Raw genomic sequence first — 20233 nt, forward strand, 5'->3', positions numbered from 1 at the left:
GTGGGTCAAAGATGATTCTTACCTCCAGGATCAGTCTTAGGGTGAGTAGATCAGAATTTAGACAAAGTATACTGCCGCCTTGACGTAGAGGGATGTTGATACTGCTGTCGCCTTTGGTAGCGCTCGCCTTGTTGTCTCTGTCGCTGGAATCCTGGTTGTCGAAACCAACAGCAAGGCTTGAACGGGGTCGGGGTTTGAACAAGTCCCATCTTTTTGGCAGCAGTTTTTGCCTTTTGGATGGAATCTATGGCATCATCTGTAGTTGCATTAACAGACTTCTGGCATCAAAGGGGAGATCCTCAATTCAGGACCTTGCTTCTTGAGACAAGCCTGCTGTCCTCAGTCAGGCATGTCTCCTGTCCTGAGTGACTGCCTGGATCACTGCATTTGCTCCGCAATCTGTCTGATGATGCAATGTTAATCTCTTACCTCGCCACTCGAGCCACTCCTGCTTGGAACACCCTGGCCAATTCTCTCTGATCATCAGGTAAGTGGTGACAAGGCAATCCAATTTTTTCCCACAGAAACATTTGGTACCTCACCATTGTCACCTGATAGTTAGTGACTCTAAGACTTAACATTTCAGATGAATAAATCCTGTGGTCCATAAAGTCCAATCTTCGCCCCCTCCCCCCATCTACTGGAGCAGAATGTATCTTGTCGGAAGGACTTTGTAGCGATTCAACAGTTATAGAGTTAGGGCAAGAGTGTGTGAACAAAAATTCAGTGTCCTTTTCCAACACTCTGTACATGCTCTCCAACCTCTTTGAAGTAGGAGTCATGGATGCTGACATCTTCCACAATTGTTTAAGTGTTGAATGGCAATGGGCATTGACGCCTCTACATTAACAACATCAAACACCAGGTCTTTCAGCCTTTCAAGAGGCTATGTCTATTCCCAGAGATTGTGCCATTCTGAGGATCTGCTCAGAGAACTAGCCCAAGTCTTCTGAAGGTGTAATAGGGTCCTGTGATCCTACTGCTACATCTGGAGATGAAATTGATGGAGCCACCGAGGAACACGAAGCAGAGTCGGACTGGCAATCATCTGTGGCAGAATGTAGTGATGTCACTAGTCAAAAAGGCAGATTCTCCTCACGCACTCCAGGAGATGCTGAAGCACTAATTTGAGGAAGTACTGGAGGCTGCGGAGCCATCGGTGGTAGGGGTGGTGGCATCTGATGAACCAGATCTGGATCAGTTGTCTTCCGAGACAGGTGAGGCATGTCTTCTGCCAGAGGACACAATAAAGTGGCAGTTGGAATGGGTCTATGACAACATGAATCCAAGTCCATATAGGCACAGAGATGATCGTCTTGTCGACGCCTCCAATCATCCCAATAGTAAGTAGGTCTAGAAGGGAGAGACCACTCCAACCACCTATCCCAATCTGACATCGGCGATAAAGAACAACTGCAAGGATGGGACACATAAGCAGAATCCATCCTACAGTCCCAAGGCCAGTAAATCAAAGACCTAGAATCAGGGGACTCCCAGTGTTGAAGTAAGGATGTAGGATGTTGGAAAGGTGGATCCTATTCTCTGTCACGTGGTGGGGTTGAATCCCTGACTTGTCCCTCAGACGTTGAGGCAATCTCTATAGCGTCAATCCTCAGTATCGACATATCCGCCATCTCGGTTCTCGATACCGACACCTCAGGTCCTCTTGGTATCGCTGAGTTAAACGAAGGCGGCAGTGAAGGAAGATCCTTCAGACTTTCTGCATGGGATTCTTTCTCACCTTTCCTCTTTTTTTTCAGGTCTGACGTCTTTGGCATCCAAGCCTTTTTTTGACAATTTCTTAGCTGTAGACAACATTACAGATCTTCCCAGAGTAAGAGGCTTCTCCATCCTGCCCATGGCTAGAGCTGGCATGGAAGGGGAGGAAGGAGTTTGTACTTTCTCTGTTCTCTGTCTACTTTGGGGCACGTGCCGATCTTTTGTGGAGGCAGACGTCTGCGCCATCTGAACTTTGGGGTTTCAACAGCAGCCAATGCCTAAAGTCTATCTGCCTGATTTCTGTGGTCCTTCCTAGGGAAGCCCAGTCAGAGCAGACATGCCTCTACCACATGTCCCTCTCCCTGGCAGTAGAGACAAAGGGAGTGCCTGTCTGTTGGTGGCAACTTACTTCCACACTGCGCATACTTCTGAAAAGGTGCGAGGCACCACAGTTGGCAGTCAAAGAACTGAGGAAATAGGTGAGAACCCATTCAGACATGCACAATGGGATGGTGGGGGAGGGTTCCCACCAAAACTTTCTCAGCTTTAGAAGTTTCTGAGAACTGAGGCTCTGCACAGGCATGGAGCCCATATGTGTGATGCACAGAGACCACAAAGAAGAACTGGAGTAACTGCATTTATCCCAAACAAGTTATTCTGAATTTGTTACTTATTACTTTACCACACAGTCATATAAATTATACTTAACACAATACCACACAACCCAGAGATCAAAGCATCTACGCCTGACAGAAATCAACAGGACTTCAGTTTAAAAGTTTTATTTACCATGTAGTTCAATGGGATGTAGGCATACCTAATTTCTCTGGCTTTCACATGATGGGCGCATTCCCACAACATGCTAAAGCACGATGGGTGACAAGGTATGCGCTGGCGGGGTTTTTTGCTAAGAACCCACAGTGTATGGCTTGTCCACCCCACCTTCACCCTCAGTCCTCCAGCTGGCTTCACCTGGCATCTCAGGGGACTTGGCAGCAGAACCCATCTCATCTGCTGCCAAGTCCCCTGTCCCCACTCGGATTGCAATCACTGTCAGAGCCCTTAAAAAAAATTTACTAGAAGCAGCTTCAGTGATTTTGAGGGAGAAGGGGAACTGCGTGTTGGGAACCCTGAACAATGGGTGCAGGGGACTAGATACAGGCTATACAGAGGTCCAGGCAGGGCAAGCCGGTATCCTTCATTACCCCGCCATTGCACAAGTGCGTAACAGCGATAAACCGAACAGGAAAAATGAAACAAAAATTAGGGGGACATTAGAGCACATTCCCCAAGGACAGGAAAGTAAGAAAAAGAATTCCCACCCTGTTTTTGCACAAAAACAGGGCTGGGAAAATTAAAATAAGGGCGCCAACCGCAATTACAATTTGAGCCACAACAAGGAGATCAGCAGGGGAAAAGGGGGTGCTGGTGACACTGGCAGTGGCTTGGCCGCAATTGGGAAAAGTAGTTAGAGTTTTTGCTGCTCTTGCCAAGCGGTTTGCTGCCTGATGCCCTTTACCAACAATGGGTTGGCACATCCGGTTCAGAGGGCATTTTACCATCGTGGATAAAATAACCCCTACAACAGATGATGAGTTATCAAGGTGGCTTGTTTGAGAAAAACAACCCACCCTGATAAAAACAGTTCAGGTTCACACAACACGCGGATGTTCAAGCAAACAATCCATCGTGGGTTAGTGTGTCATATGAACACAGTCACAGTTTTGTAAAAGACAGTCTGCAAAAAAAGTCAACAGGAAGAATTATCCTAGAATGGATCATTTTCATATAAGATTGCAGTAAGTGCCCTGCCTTCTGGGGGGAATACACACCGATCATTCTTCTCATAGGCAGAGCAAAATTTCTAGAGTTTCTCTTGTGCTTTGAGCACTTTTTTTGATGCTATTAAGAGGAGGAGTTATTTCTTGGCTTGGACCCAAAGAACCATCAGTTCAGTGAATATGTGCACAAGAACTAGAGTGACTGCTTGAAACTTGGTGAATAAGGATATGACATATAAGAACTCTAATGGGTCTTGCACAAGCAGAAAAAGTTCTGTCACTATTCTCACAGAACACTCATCCACTAGGTTGGAAACAGTCCTTCCATAAGGAGGAGACGCTTTCTGCTAGTGGGAGGGATCTGTTGGATCCATATGAAGAAAATGTTGGACAAATCAGAAATAGGTTTATGTTCAGATGAAGAGTAAAAATATACTTAAGAAAAGTACTGTGACCTCAAGACTACACTTGGACGTTTTCACCCTGTGAAAATACAAAGCACATTCACTCTATTACAGGCCTAGGCTCTCAGAATACTAGGGAAGCTGATTCGTTACTATGGGAACAGATATGGGAAAATGCTGTTCACTTGTAATTGGATGCTTTGAAATTACTGACATTATATCCTATTTCTCAGTTGTGTATATTAACAGGCTGATAATCATACTAGCTTCACCAGCTTATTTTGCAAATATTTGTAGCAGAGCAAAAATAATTAGGGCTGTGCACCGCTTCAATATGAAGCCTGAATAACGAGGCGAAGCAGGCTGTTTCAGAGGTTCCTCAGCTTGATACAAAGCAGATCGGCCCTACAACAAGGCCCCAAAAAGCAAAGTGCCCCCTCCACGAGGCGCCTCGTCCGCCTCTGAGATTCGTAGCTCTTCTTATGCAGCTGAGACAGGCTGTCTCCAAAGCATATCAACTTCTCAAAGATTACAGACTGGCAGGAGGAGGAGGGGGGAGGGGGAGGTGAGTGGAGGAGGAGGGAGTGTGCTTTGGTGATTCGGAACTCTAGGGCTGAGCCTGCCAGAAGTCTTCACTCCGAGGCAGTGGTGGAGGAGGGGGGTATATATACTTTAGCAAAAGGCTGTGTTTGTTTATCGCGCAAGGTGGTTGGTTGGGAGCTGACTGTGGTTGTCTGGTTAGATCTGGGATGTGTGCGTATGCACACATTGCAGCTGCTTCTTCTTTCTTCTTCACTGAGCTCTGTCTTTCCTTCACTGTTAGAAACAAACAGTTAGTAGTAGTTAGCTCGCTTGTTCTTTGCTCCCCCGCCCTGCCATTCCATTGCTTGCACTGGTCGGTTTGGACTCAGGAGAGGGCTGCATGTGGTTGTGTTCTAAGTTTGGCAGTTGCTGCAGCTGCCTTGTTCTATTGCAATTTGTTCGTTCTGTATCTATCTCGATCTAGCTCTGTCTTTCCTTGATTGTTAAAAACAAACAGTAATTATTATTAGCTCACTTTTTTTCTAGTTCCTTTGCTCCACCCCCCCGCCCCCGGCCGCTCCACTGAAGTCGGTTGGGGACTCTGGAGAGGGCTGTTTTTTTTAAATAAAAATCTAGGAAAGAAAGAGTAGAGGAGGAAGGAATACTAGAACAAGCTGCAGTTAGGGCAAAACTTACAAAGCAAACATTTACCTTTGGAATTGTCTCCCCCCCCCCCCAGCTTTAGTTATTATTCAACCATTTAGTTTTTCCTTTCTTTCTACATTCTAAAATAACGAAATATAGCAGCCTGCCTATGCCTTGCCTTATTTTTTGACCCCACCCCACCCCCAATTCAGAAGTGAACCATCTGTGTCTTTTCTGGCTTGATCCTCCAAAAACATGTGTTTTTTTCTATTCTTTGCTTGCTCTTGGCTCTTACTGTCTTTCCTCCTCTACTATCCTGTATTTCTTGAACTATACATGTTTTCTTTAAAAGAAAATTAAATATAAAATAATAAAAAAATCCCTTTTCTTTGCTTAGGTAGATCTGTATTTGCTTTTCTTTTGCATGCATGTGTGCACACATGCGCACGCGCGCGCTTGTGCTGTGGTCGAGCAAGCAATACATCCACAATTCAATACAGCGGACAAAGCACGACACACATACTATTTTTAATCAATTAACTAATTATTCCAGTAACACTCTACTGTGTGGCAAAACAAGCCAGCCCAATGAGGCATCTTCTTCGGGGTCTTGGCAGGGGCAGAGGTGGGTGAGGTACTGCTGTCCTCCGGTGCCGTTAGGGAAGCTGGCTCTCCCCCAGTCCAGATAGTGCATCCCAGTGCAGTAGGGCAGCAGAGCGCAGAGGCCAGTTGCATTGCCCAGAGGTCACTGTTTGAGGAGGCTGGCAGAGGCAGTAGTAGCACTCTTGGCAAAGGAGGAGCAGCAGCATCTCCTTCTGTAGCAGAAGAGGGGAGCCCGCTGCTGGATGTTCGGTCAGAGGTGTCCAGTGTCCTCAGTGTGAGGTGCAGGGCAAAGAGGAGGAGATGCTCCAGGGTGTGGTGGTGGAGCAGCAGGCAGAGGCTCTGGCACCTGACCCCTCTTCCATTGCCCCCTCTGTTCGTGCATTGCCCCCCCCCCCCAACCCCAGACTCAAGGCAGGCAGTCTGTGTCTCCGCCATAGAAATATCACAGCAGCATCATGTGGGACCACTTTGAGGTGGGAGTGTATCCCACCACTGCTGTCTGCCACTACTGCAAGGTGTCTCTGAGCAGGGGGAAACAGCTGGGGCACTACAGCAGCAGCCTGCTCCTGCACTTAAGGAGGCTGCACCAATCGGTCTTGCTCAGGGAAGAGACCCCCACAACCCAGCAGGATGGCAGCGGGGGCAAGCATAAGGCTGGTAATGCTGCTGGAACTCCTGCAAGCTCTCCATCTCTCCTAAGTAAGTAGGCCTCCACGGAGGAGATGGGCTGGGGGAAGCATGGGTCCACCAGGTGGAGGTTTCTAGCATTCAAAAATCAGTGGCACTTCTGGGGTAGGCACTGACCATGTTCAAAAATCAGTGGCCATTCTGGGATAGGCACTGACTGTGGTCACTGATGACACATTCAAAATACTCATTTAATGTGTGCTAGAAACAAACAAAAACAGATAAAAAAATCTCTTCCAGCTTGCCTGCCAGGTAATGTGAGAGGCTAAGCCAGTGATTCTTCTGAATAAGGGTTGTTTTGCACTTCAAAGAAACCTGCAGCAGAGATTAGGGAAAGTGACTTCTGCTTCAACACACTTTCCCGTCTGAGTTTCTGGGAATATCAAATTCAACCTGCGCCTAGCACACAAGCCAGTGGGCCAAACTGCTCAGGCTTTGAGGGGGTGTGATGCCCTCAAGGGGGGTTGGGAGGGGCCAAGATTTCACGCATGTCTGCAGAAACAGGGAGAAGTTATAGCTCTTTGCTTTGAGAGTTTCTGTGGAAAACATCAGATCTTAACTCTGCCTAGCACAAAAACCACCGGGCCAAACTGTCTGAAGTGGCCTCCTCTCCAGGGGCGTGGAGTGGTCCCCAAGTTTCATGTCTGTATCATAAAAACTAAAAAAGTTATGACTTTTTGTGTTTTCCCATGCAAGTCAATGGGAAAATGCCAAAAACAGAAGATCCAGATATCCAAATCTCACTTCGGATTCGGATCTGAGTCAGAGCAGAGGGGGTCCGAATCAGTCCGAGGTGGATAGGGGGCGCTTCGGAGGATCTGAAGCGGCATCTGAAGCAGATCGGGGGGTCTGTGCACAGCCCTAAAAATAATTCCTGCAAACACAAAATCAAAGAGAGTTGCGTGAGGGGGACCTGCATATGCCCACCCACTGTCACCTCCACTGCCCAAGCTTGTTTTAGAACACAAGAGAAACAGATTTCTGCTATGTATGCAATAAGAGTATCAGAAACATTAATGAATCCTGGATTTTGCCCAACACATTAAGGAAGCAAGACTTCTGAATAAAAAGGTTCAGAAAAGCATTCAGAGAGGAAGAAAATTAAACAACTTGCCACTATGTATGGCAAACCATGTATACCACCTTGGGTTCCTTGGAGGAAAGGCAGGATATAAATGTAATAAAAACAAACTACATGATTCAAACCCTCCACTTTTGCTCCTCCAACATTGCCACCCTTAGCTGCCCAAAGTCTCCTGCAGTTTTAGGTAATTCCAACCATGCCCCCTTGTCCTATTCGTTGAAATTTCCTCTCAGAACAACATGGCATCACCAGTCTATGATCCTTCATTCTACGTTACGTCTACCTTTTAGGTGAAGCTGAAGCTTGCAGTTCACCCCCTTAGTCTTCATACCCAACTGAAAGATGCCTAAGGTCAAATGCTGAGATATTTTTTGTTACTCTTATCTCTCCCATCCCTCCTTTTTTCATCTTCCTCACAGCTTGCGGGGCAGGGATCCATCTCTTTTGCTTATGCTACTCGGTAGAATTCTGCAGAATGCCATATACAGTGATAGAACTGTATAAAATAAGGCAATTTACAAAATCACCACACCAAAGACTGTTTAAATTCACTTTAGCTGGTGCTGAAGCAAGTTCCATGTAGCCCTGAAAAGTTGGGGGATTTTTGTCTGCCATCTCCTAGGGTAATAGTATGACCATTACAGCTGGTATTGGGGTTGTGGAACAAGAGCTCACAATTTAGACACACAGATTCCGAGACTGGGGGGGGGGGGAAGCTAACACCCCAGTTTAAGACACAATTGCTCAGGAACAGGTCCTATGGGTTTAAATGACATTTACTTGCCGAGTGTGCTTAAAAATATTCTACAATTTTCTGTCTCTGCAAACAAGTATTGTTCATTTAGACAAAGGGCCTATTCACACATGCATGGGGGGAGGGTGGTTAGTGGAACTACGGGGGTTAGTGGAACCACTACATGCAGGCCTGTCACACAACTGGAAACCACGTGGCACTGCATGGTTCTGCTAACCCCACCCCCTCCGTAGTTACCGGCCAAACTTACCTGAGTGGTTAGGATGTATCCCGACATCCTCCTGTAACAGTAAGTCAGCATGGGGTCCCTTAACCCTTTTGCAGGGGGTGGTTACCCAGGGTGGCTTAGTAACCACACAGAACATGGTTTTCTCCCCCCACATGACATGCTAATTCCCCAACCACCATGACTTAGCATGATGTCTGAACAGGCCCAATGTCACTCAACCCCATATATTAATATATATATATTGACTCATCCAAATGCTAAAGTTCCAAGTGGAAATCATCATTACAACTTCACTAAACTAGTAGGCAACAAGAGCCAGTGGAGTGCAGTGAGTCAAGTGCTGGATTTGAAATTTAGGGACTTAAGTTCAAAAACATGCTTAGCCATGAAATTCAATGCATGGCCTTGGATAAGTCAGCCTAACTTATCTCATCAGGTGGTTATGGGAATAAAAAGAGAAAGATACTTTATAAAATACAGTTGACAATGACAGGACTTTACAGAAAATAAAAGCTATCAAAATGTCAGAGCTTTTAGATACCCAATGTGTTAAAAAATCAGACATAAATATAAACACTATGTACACTAAACCACCACCATCAGTCAGACAACTTAAACTTGCTATTGCTCTCAAAATATGATTTTTTTTTGGTTCATTTAAACATTTCTGGCATCCCTGCAGTTGCAGATGTAAGCTTTAAAAACGAGAAGGCAAGCAACAAAAAGGAAGACCATTAAGACAAAAACATCCTGTATTATGCTTACATCTTCTGACGTTCAACCCCACCCGCAGAATAACCTCCCTGGGGAAGGCAGCCTTTTGCCTATGTTGATGACATTTCAGCACCAAAGACCTTTTATTTTCCCGGACTTTTAATCTTCAGTACATTGTTTTTATTGTGTCTGGTATCAGCTGTCTTTTATACTGTGGTGTTTAATGTTCTTGTTTTAGTATTTTAATTTTAATTTGTTTCATTGCAATTAACTTTTCGGAAGCCACCTAGGGAACCTGTTGAAGGGGTGGTGTATAAATCAAATGGAAGAAATAAAAGTAAAATAATTTTGATCATCTAAGATTAAAAATTCCAGGGCTCTTGAATTCTACCTATTGGAACCCATGAACACCTATAGATACAACTCCAATCTTAACCCAACTTCAGTAATAATTAAATTATAAGCCAGTGGCCTATGAGCCCCTACCCTTATCTTGAGTGGGAGAAGGACAGGGGTTCATTCCTGCAGTTGTGTTGAGCTTTAGAGGTATTCCTAGCCAGCAAGTTTTTCATTGTTTCCATGTGCCTCCAAAGCTCAGTCAGAGACACTACCCTAGAGAGGCAGGGTCAACAGCTACGAAACTAAGCCAGAATTGGTGGACAACTGCTTTATCAGGCTATCGGGGCTGAGGAAATCAAGCATGACATTGCGTTACTGTGCGATGGTCTTAAAAACACAACATTAACACTTACTCAAAAGAAAATGCAAGTGCCTGTTCCTTCAAGACTAAAGATACAAGTGATAAAACTATGCAGCTGTCAACTATCACATGTTACAATGCCCCTTTCCTTTCAGCACATTGGGAAAAGTCAGACAACATAGAGGGAACTCATATTTATCTTGCTGCATGATCAGCAGGTTCCCCTTCTCATTTTCTTTGCTTTATGTTTCTTCTAGCTGACTTGTTGGGATCTCTTCAGCAGTGCTCTGTATTTATCACATAAGCCTCGTCAGCAAGCATTGCCACTTTTTTGCCTTATGGTCTTTAAAGAAAGGTGACTAAATACAAAAAGAACTAGAGGAGGCTACAAGCGATCAGTAGCAGGTATGTAAAACTCAACCATATACATTTGTGACTTTAAGTGTACTACCCACCATGATTCCTAGTAGGAATTATAACCTTGTTGTGGTGGTTTTGGGGTGGAGTAGCTGTTTTGCAATATATTTTGCAATATAAATTAAAATTTTAATTCTGATTTTTAACTGCAGTGAAGCTCATTCTAAAGTTACCTTTCCTTATAATTAATGCAGTTTTTAAAATATAAGGAAAAAAGAATAAAAGCTTCCATTCTTTAAATAAATGAAGCTCTGCAAGCTATTGCTGAACATTAATCAGGGGATATAGAAATCATTATGCATTTAGAACTAAGGGTTTACACGTGTTTCCTCCATAATCTCTTTGCTTTTGCTCCCTAAACGAAGTATTTTCTCCAGTGCAGATTCATTAAACAAAGTAGTTCTTTATTCTCTGGTACATGGTGCTAAGACGGGGAACAGGCAGCACTGCTGTTCTCATAGCACCAGAGAGCTATTTTTGTTTAATAAAAATCCAATGCAATTTTATGTAAGGAATAGAGATCTTTACATTCGAGAGAAGTTGTGTTTCTACAACTTCCACTACCAAGAAAGCGTCCTGAATCTCCCATTTAGCAGTAAGTATTGAATTATTTTTTATAGACTCTGACACTAGTTTATGGTGTTTAAAGTGTTCCAACAAAATATTATATTTTAATGTGCTTGCTTCTAATAGCTATCGGGAGAAGTTACCAGTATTATTATTTTGGGATCCTGCTTGTTTTAATCTGTAAAGCTGCTGAAACTTACAAACTGAAGCAATGATAAACATCAATGACGGACTGATAAGACAGATAGTACCACCCAGGGATGGCTCTATTTTCCATCTCAGCCGCTGAGATTGGGAGTAGACATTTGCAACTGCTCTAGAGTAGATTCAAGAGATGGTGGCCTGTTGGTCCCACAGAAGCGCAGACATAGTTAGTGAGATGACCCCTTTACCTAGACCTGCCATCACGTTAAAGATGCTGCAAGCTTTCAAGTGACATAGAACATTATCATGCAAAAGTGAGCTTTCAGAGAACACAAGAGGGTAAAAAGGCTCTTGCATGCTCATTTTATGTTTCAGAATGAGTTGTTTCTCTAGTACAACCTTCCCGAATGTCCATGTTAGCTGAGGATTATGGAAGTTGTAGTCCAACACATCTGGAAGCTGCCTGGTTGGGAAAGGCCACTCGAGTAGACATAACAAGGAAGCTTCCTTCCCCAATTAATGTCTCCTTTACTGAAAAAATTAATGAAGTGGAAGAATTTCCCTAAGTTATCAGAAGAAATTGAGATTTCCTGTCACTGTGGAACATGTCGTAGCTCTATAAATTACTCACCTCCTGAATAGCTGGATACCACACTTCTCAAAGCCTATAGCTTTGAAGGAAGTGGGGATATGCACTTGGGTATAGGAGGCAAAAAGGGGTGGAGTGCTAAAGGCAGTCTCTCTGGTGCAAGGGGAAGGGCACAGCCCCAGCAAACTGCTGACCTGAACTGCTCAGATGATATTTGTGGCCAGTACAAAAGACCCCCTTTGCCTTCTCCAGCCCAGTCTAGTTTCTCAGAATTGAAAATGCTGAGACAGCTTCATAGGTGTACAGAAATCAAGGACTGGGGAAGCTACGAGATCCTTCCAATATGCCCCCACTGCAAAAAATAAATAAATGTTAAGATGCTCCCCCTCCCTTCTCTACAGAAGCGGCAGTAAAACATTAATAGTGGATATTGAGAAGGGTATCATTAGACCATAATACTTAAGAAATGACAGATTGGGAGCATGGGAAACTGAGCAAGAGTTCTGAAAGTTATTAATATTCTTCCTTATTTTAAAAATCATTATGCAGAGAATAAAATGTTCCTTAAAACAGGGGTGGGGAACCTCTTCCAGCCCAAGGGCTAAATTCAATTTCAGAGCATCTCTTAGGGGCAACAGCCCAGTGGTGGAATGGACCAAAGGCAAAAGGGATGGGGCCAAAAATACAAAAAATGCCAGCATAATGTAGCTTAAAGCTCTTACTGCCAGTAACTAAGCCTGAGGAGAGGCTTTTCAAGCATTTAGAATGGGGGAAAAAACTGCACAAAAGCCAGGAAATCACTGAATGCTCGGTGGTTAGAGGAAAGGGGGTAGGGCCATCTAAGAAACACCAGAGGGCCAGATTTAGCACCCGGGCATGAAGTTCCCATAGCTGCCTTACAATATGGTAGGCAAAGGAACTGGGAATGAATAACCTACTGAAATATCTTTTAAATGATAAACATGCATTATCTACTGCCTAGATGAAAGATAGATACTGTACAATCCTATGTATGTTTACTCAGACGTAAGTGTTCAATGGGGATTACTTCCACTGAAGTAAGCATATGTAGGACTGCAGCCTAAACTACTATGCAGATCCTGCTTTCTTCCTCCTTAACTCTGAAAAGAGTTAAAATCATTAAGTTATAACTGGTATCATATAGATGACAAAATGACAGATGGAAGAATAACGGCTTTGGGCCAGGTTATCTGAAGGTTATTGCCTCCTCCCATATGTACCTGCCAGGACCCTAAGATTATCTTCAGGGGTCCTTCTCCAGGAGCCCCTGCCAAAAGAGGTAAGGCAGGTGGCTACCAGGAAAAAGGAATTTTCTGCTGTGGCACCCCAGCTGTGGAATGAACTCCCTACAGAGGTTTGCCTGGTTCCTATGTTGTACTCTTTCCGGCACCAGGTGGAGACCTTTTTATTTTCCAAGGCATTTTTAGCATTTTAGCGTTCCAATTTTTTAGCTCTGCTGCCTTAAATCTGCTATTGCATTTTAAATATATGCACTGCTAGGTTTTACTCTGGTTGTATTTTTATTCTGTTGTTTTAATCTATTATATTTTATATTGTGTTTCTGTTGTATTTGTTTGGTTTTAATTTTGTGGGAGGTATAAACATGCAATAAATATACCGGGCGGTATAAAAATGCAATCAATCAATCAATCAATCAACCTTGTTAAAACACAAATACTTCTTGAATGCAATACATTATTTACAGAAAATATCAGAAGTGGTTTTTAAAACCTCTCTGCTCTCCAAAGGATCTAGCTGAGCAGGTTAAAAAAATAAGTCTGTCTCAGCGGAAGTGAGTTTTCTTTGTTTTTATATGCTGACAGCAAGTTTTGGATTCTCAGCCTTATTATACACATGAGAAATGTATAAGCAGAAGAATCCATTCATTACTGGATTATGAATTCTATGTTGAGGCTTGCTTTTCAATTGCATGCTTCTGTTCCCAAGAGACATTAGCTCATCTATTCAGGTCTGCGTATTTAAGCCCCTTAAAGTCAAATACATCTATTTGTTACAATCTAATTCTAATAGATCTATATTAAAAAACCCAATTCCACCAAATTCTGCTGTTACTTCTACTATATGAGTTATTTCCAAAACATGCACTGAGTGAGACCATGGGTCTGTCTAGTCCAGGATTGTCTATTCTGACCAGTAGCAGCCTCCTGAATACAAAGCATGTGCTCTACCACAGAACCCAAACAATTCAAGAACTCCTGATCCCAGGTCCACCTTAGCATGCCTGGGGCTGGACAGGGCCTAAATGTGACCCCAGTTCCTGCCCACAAGGTGTACAAGAGCAAAAATCTATTGGACTACCCCAAGCCTTTCTGCTTAGTTCTCCAAGTGGTGCACTGGCAAAGCCCCACCCAAACAAATGGAGTTACACTGGTGTAAAAGCTTCAGACCTGTAATTTTAACCACATGACCACAAACTGATCCCATTCAACAAAAGTCATTGGAACTATTTAAAAGTATTTAAAACAAAGAGCTGACTGGGAGTTTCAAGAGTTCAACACTTTCATAGATGTTCCTGACATCTTTTAGATCCAGCTAAAGTTAAGCACTGGACTATAAGGAAGGCTGAGCGCCGAATAATGGATGCTTTCAAACTGTGGTGCTGGAGAAGACTCTTACGAGTCCCCTGGACTGCAAGGAGGTCAAATCAGTCCATCCTAAAGGAAATCAACCCTGAATGCTCATTGGAAGGACAGATACTGAAGCTGAAGCTCAAATATTTTGGCCACCTAATGAGAAGAGAAAACTCTCTGGAAAAGACCCTGATGCTGGGAAAGACTGAAGGCAAAAGGAGAAGGGGACGGCAGAGGATGAGATGGCTAGATAGCATCACCGATACAGTGAATATGAACTTGAGCACGCTCCGGGAGAGAGCGCAGGACAGGAAGGCCTGGCGTGCTACAGTCCATGGGGTCACGAAGAGTCAGACACAACTGAACAACAACAACAAAAAGTTAAGCACATTTAAGACAAACTGATTTCGATGCTAAAGTATGTGCTTGACTATCCTATTTAAAATAAACGACGCTTAAATGTCAACTTCAGGTGGGTTGTGCCCCAAGTCTTCAGTAACTGTTTTATTTACTTTTAATGATGGTGCCATTTCAAAGGTGATTAATATGAATCAAGGAACAGGATACACTGAGTTTCTAGACCTTAGAAAAGTCCTGACTGACCAACACAGAAGCTTGAACTCTGCTCTTCAGAAAATAATAGAAAGGGAACAGAGATCTTCACAAAACACAGCGCACTCACTGAACTACCATTTAAAAAGATGGAAGTGGGAAAAGATTATATTGAACTAGACTAAAATCTAAATGTTTCCAATGGAACCTGAGTTTCCATATAAACCATTTATATAAACCATTGTTTTATTTAATTATAGGTTTGAATTTGAGGGACCATTTATAGGACTAGAATTAGATAATTTTCTTTTTACTACTTTGTGTCACAGAACAAAACGGAATTAAGGCTTCAGAGTTGGCCAACCAAGGCAGGAATTGCTCATTTTTGCATTTCCTTACTTTCGGAGATTTACATTATCTTAATGTTACGCCTTAGCATTGCATTTGAGTTGTTTGCCACTGTGGATTATTAAAGGATAGCTCCTTGTGCTCAGTCGTTCACACACTATTCATTTATAATCATTTCTGTTCCAAGTGCCCTGTGTACAGCTGCTCAGGGCTTTTGTAGCCTTCTCATCTGCTGCAGGGTCACGTTCAGTCATTCATTCAGATAGCTGTGATTTTAAATGCAAGCTCTCTTGTTTGCTCACTTCTCTTTCCTTTGCCCCTGCCATTCTTCCCCCTCCTTCTTCTATCACATACAGACGGCTACAGACTTGACTGGGGAGCTATCAGACAGTTACACACGTTTACAACAACAGCAGAGAAACAGCCAGACAAAAGGTGACAGCAAATCTCATCATGGCATCCGCAGCTCTACAGTTCTTTGCTTTCATCCTAGCCTTGTTTGGTGTTTTCGGCGCAATCACAGCTACCTTGTTGCCAAACTGGAAGGTGAATGCAGACGTGGGTTCAAACATCATCACAGCTATAACTCAGATGCAAGGGCTCTGGATGGACTGCACATGGTACAGCACCGGGATGTTTAGCTGCACACTGAAATATTCAATCCTCTCCCTCCCTGTTTACATCCAGGCAGCACGGACCACCATGGTTTTATCTTGCATCCTCTCAGCTTTCGGGATCTGCATTGCCACTGTGGGAATGAAGTGCACCCGCTTAGGAGGGGACAGGGACACCAAAAGCCACACTTCATTTGCAGGAGGAGTTTTCTTTATCCTTGCAGGAATATTTGGTTTGATACCAACAGCCTGGTACACCAGAGAGATCATTTCAAATTTTCTGGACCCAACAGTCCCAGAAAGCAGTAAGAACGAACCAGGAGGAGCAGTTTATATCGGATTCTTTTCGGCAGGACTTCTACTCATTGCAGGTGCCATCTTCGGCACTTCCTGTTTTAAAAAACAGCAGAGAGCATGGATTTACCCTAACAAGCAGCAGCAACCATTCCCAGGTGCCCAGCAAGAGAACACAGGCTACACCCTAAAAGACTATGTGTAAATATAGTTCTGGCCAGGGATCCTGTTCAACCAAGGGTGGCTTTGTTTACTGTGGTTTTGTTTTTAAATATAAAACAAATTTTATGTTCTTGATGAGAGGCTCGTAAAGATGAAAAGCGTTTGGCTACCGAAATAAAGATGATTAAAAAGTTTAAAATCACTGCAACAACCATTAATTTATTGTTTGTATTGCTTTGCAACGGAATTGTATTACAAAAGAACAAAATGAATAATATCAACTTTTAGTTTTTTAGCATGCAAAAGGTAGCTTGTATCTGTAATATGCAAATTTTACCAAGGGTCTCATTTTAATTATGGCTTTAGCTAAACCTACTCTGCTCTATGTGAAATCTTATGTATTGTTTTTAAAAGAGTAGCAACATCTGTCTTTCATTATCAGTTCCAAACGACCATGATAATTATTTTTCTTCACTTAAAAAAGAAACCTAATAGCAATGGCTGAAGAGAGATTCACATTCAGTTGTTGCCAAACCCAAAACTGCCCCACACATCCCATGACCATGTGCAGCAGGTTCCATTCTTATTTCAAAATAAATGTCTACTTAACAGTCTGTTGCTGATTTAAAGTTGAAATACAAATAAGGATTAAGAAAAACACAGCAATTGCCACATCTTTGTAAGTAAAGCAAACTTTTTAACCCTCTGATTTCAAGCTGCACATTTAAATATTTTTGTCTCCTTCTTGACTTCTATGTGATCTTAGCGAGGTTTAACTAACTGAAATGTTTCCTGATGCCAATAACTAATCAGTGCTTCAACATGGTTTAAGCTGAACATCATTCAGCTACTTTAAAACCTATACTTTATGCAAACTATTTACAAGTCACTCTTGGATCAGGCCCCAGAATTACTGGCAGTCTGCCACACAGAGCTCTTGCAGGTGATAGCAACTCAGTTTGTAATTACTTTGCCAGCATGATTCACTTGGTTAACTCGCCTTGCTTCTCAGAACCTTCTTTTTAACATGCTGAAATGATTATTAGTCACTGTAGGGAACCTCTCATTTCCATTCAGGAGGAGAGCTAGAGTTTGAATTTCTTGGTGTAAGAGGGGAGGTGGAATATGAACGCTTTGACCAATAACATGAGACACATCCTAAGTTACACATATATTTTATATGTACACAGATTTTTCTAGTGCCAATAATATGAGCTTATGTTTTATTGAATGATAAGCCTTAGCCTCTTCTGTGAAACATGCACAAAATGATTAGGTTCATATTTATTATGACTTTTTCCATAAACTGGAAATGGTGCAGAGAAGGGCAATGAAAATTATCAGGGGCTGGTGCTACTCCCCAACAGGGAAATGTTACAATGTTTGGGGATTTTGAGTTTAGAAAAATTACAAGTAAGAGAAGACATGATAAAAGGTTTATAAAATGAAGCATGATGCAGAGAAAGTGGATAGAGAGACGTTTTTCTCCCTCTCTCATAACACTAGCGGTGCTCATCCAGTAAAGTTGAATGGTGGGAGATTCAGGACAGATAAAAGGAAGTACCTTCTTCAAACAATGCATAGGATTTGGTGCTACAAGATGTGGTGACAGCCACCAACTGAGGTGGCTTTAAAAACTAAGAAAAAATCATGGGGGATAAGGTATCTATGGTTACGCGTCACAATGGCTATATGCTACCACCAAGACCTGAAGCAGTATACCTCTCAATATCAGTTGCTGGGAACAACCATGGAGAGAGGCATATTGCCCTTATGTCCTGCTTGTGGGTTTCACAGAGCAGTCTGATTGGCTACAATAGGAAACAGCACACTGGACTAGATAGGCCTTTGGTCTGATCCAGTAGGGCTCTTAAGCTCCTAATCAGGTAAGCAACTGGTTTTAGAAATCAAGGGTTCTGTTTTATTATGCTTTATATTTATGAGAAGAAATGTCAAAAAACCAGACCTACCAGTTATTTGGCCACTGTAGCACTTCATTCTCCAGGATAGCTATATTAGGTCTATAAATAATAATGTGCCTGTTGTCTTTTTCCCCCAAGCATCATCTTTTTTTTAGGATGAGAAAATAAGTGCTGTATTATTATCATCTCAAATATCTGTGTGCATAACACTGAGATATACTCAATGCAAACCTTAACTGTCCCATTTTTTTTTTTTTTAAATGAAGAAAACAAGAGAACCAAAAATACACACCATAAAGCAGGAGAAAGATTCATAGAAGTATTCAAGGAATAACTCAGCCATTAAGCTTGAGATTTTAGCATGATCATGGCATGAAAGGCATGCTTTAAGCTTTGTAAACCGCTCAGAGGGCTTCGGCTGTGGGCCAGTATAGAAATGTAAATAAATAATATTAATAATAGTATGAGAGGAGATCCAAATGCAAGATGCTCTACATTTCAGATCACTACAGATTAAGCTGTATAATTCAGACTACATTGATCCCTCAAACAGGAAGGGCCAAGAGCAAATAAAGCATCCTGGTGCGAGGTGCCCAAACAGAATGATCTGGTTTGTACAAAACAACAACCCATTCAGTTCTACAGCCCATGGGTTGTCATGCACAAGCAGGCACGCTGCCTGCGATATACCTGTCAATTCTGTTTTTACTGCACAACCCACAATCAGCTTCTTCATAGGTTGAGGAGCATGATGTCTGAACCTGGACGACTGGGCTGTTGCTGGGTTAACCACTGGGTTGTTTAGCCCCTGCGAACAGCCCAAATAGCTCACCATGGAGCTTTAAGCTTCAAAACGCTTTTCCAAAGCACTTTCAATTATTTAAGTGAGTTTAGTCTGGAGTAAGTTGTAGTGGTTTATCAATGCAATAAATATCTTCTTCTATGCAGATCACCAATATCTTGGGAACACATGTTAGAAATCTCAAAAATCAAGGAATTACATGGGGGTAGGAGAGATCTAGAGCCAGCATCTTAATATACATTAGCAGCCTGTCTAACTGCTTAATAAAAAAGGGTTTGAAGAACATAAGTGTTGTCTGAGGCTGAGCGCTCAGTTCAACCATTTCAAAGGCAGTAAGCAAGCTTGTATTAGTGCAGGTTCGTACAAGCTAAACTTTTACTAGACTCAGCTTAAAAAAAAGTGCAAATATACTGACACAAAAGTAAAGTGCCGAAAGAAGACATTTAACAATTGCTGCCAACAAAGCCATGTCAGAGCAAAAGAAATACCATAGAGCACAGAGAAGGAGAACAGTCATTAACAATGGTGAGCACTCTCCCTACGGGCATGTATTGCTGCCACAATATTCACACAAGAAGACATATCCGGTACAAAAAAAAAATAGTTACAGTGCACTGTCACAAACAGAGCAGACAGCACCACATATTTATTTATACATAAGAATTCAACACACACAACTCTCCGTTACTGCTACCATGGTCATCTCCAAGACAAAATAGATCTGCAAGACCCTGTTGCTGGCATAAGTGAATTTTGCCATGACACAATGGTAGTACATGGCTGAATAATCCGGCAACAAAACACAGACCTAGTTCATTCCCTCTTCTCCTTCCCTACTGACAAAATGTAGGGCTATATTTTATTTATTAAAATATTTCTATCCCGCCCTATATCATTAAGATCTCAGGGTGGTGTAAAGATAAAATAAATTTAAACAGTATAAAACAATAAATAATTTAAACACCTAAAACATATTTTCTTGGATTCCTGCACTGAGCAGGGGGTTGTACTCGATGGCCTTGTAGGCCCCTTCCAATCCTACTATTCTATGATTCTATGATATTAAGCTATTAAATAAGCTAATACCAGTTAAAATCTAAAACAACACTTAAAACAATGTGCTAGGGAATGCATTTAGCCCTCAAAGTCTTTTGTAAAAAGCCATGTTTTTACTTGGCGCCGAAATGAGACCAATGTCTGTGCCAATTGGGCCTCCAAGGGGAGGGCATTCCACAACCGGGTGCCACAACAGAGAAGGCCCTCTCCCATGTCCCACCATAGTGTATGTCTCGTACTGGTGGGATGCAGAGGAGGGCCCCTCCAATACATTTCAGTTCTCAGGTAAGTATAAGTATATATAGGGAGAGG

At 42.6% G+C, this 20233-nt stretch overlaps 2 protein-coding genes across 6 annotated transcripts in view; one reads left to right on the top strand and one right to left on the bottom strand.

Annotated features, from left to right (window-relative positions):
• The window catches only part of TFB1M (transcription factor B1, mitochondrial), a 55868-nt gene that overhangs the window by 7434 nt on the left and 28201 nt on the right, over positions 1-20233 (bottom strand). Inside the window, exon 7 of one of the 5 annotated variants that reach the window (XM_084827882.1) lies at positions 5218-7235. The exons of the other annotated variants lie outside the window; for them this stretch is intronic. Within the exon in view, the coding sequence (XP_084684008.1) occupies positions 7029-7235 (207 nt within the window). The 3' untranslated portion in view covers positions 5218-7028. Of the gene's footprint in view, positions 1-5217; positions 7236-20233 lie in introns of those variants that run through there. 5 annotated transcript variants of the gene reach the window in all.
• Positions 14649-16184, top strand: CLDN20 (claudin 20). The gene has a single exon (XM_084827883.1). It carries the CDS (start codon positions 15525-15527, stop codon positions 16182-16184), a length of 660 nt encoding a protein of 219 aa, XP_084684009.1. The 5' UTR covers positions 14649-15524.

The sequence above is a fragment of the Heloderma suspectum genome, chromosome 1, assembly GCF_057233095.1.
Source record: "Heloderma suspectum isolate Gila_16-S chromosome 1, 16-S_ref, whole genome shotgun sequence".
Lineage (NCBI taxonomy): Eukaryota > Metazoa > Chordata > Lepidosauria > Squamata > Helodermatidae > Heloderma > Heloderma suspectum.

Coding starts and splice junctions, on each gene's coding strand:
- CLDN20 (XM_084827883.1), top strand. CDS start 15,525: ATGGCATCCGCAGCTCTACAGTTCTTTGCTTTCATCCTAGCCTTGTTT.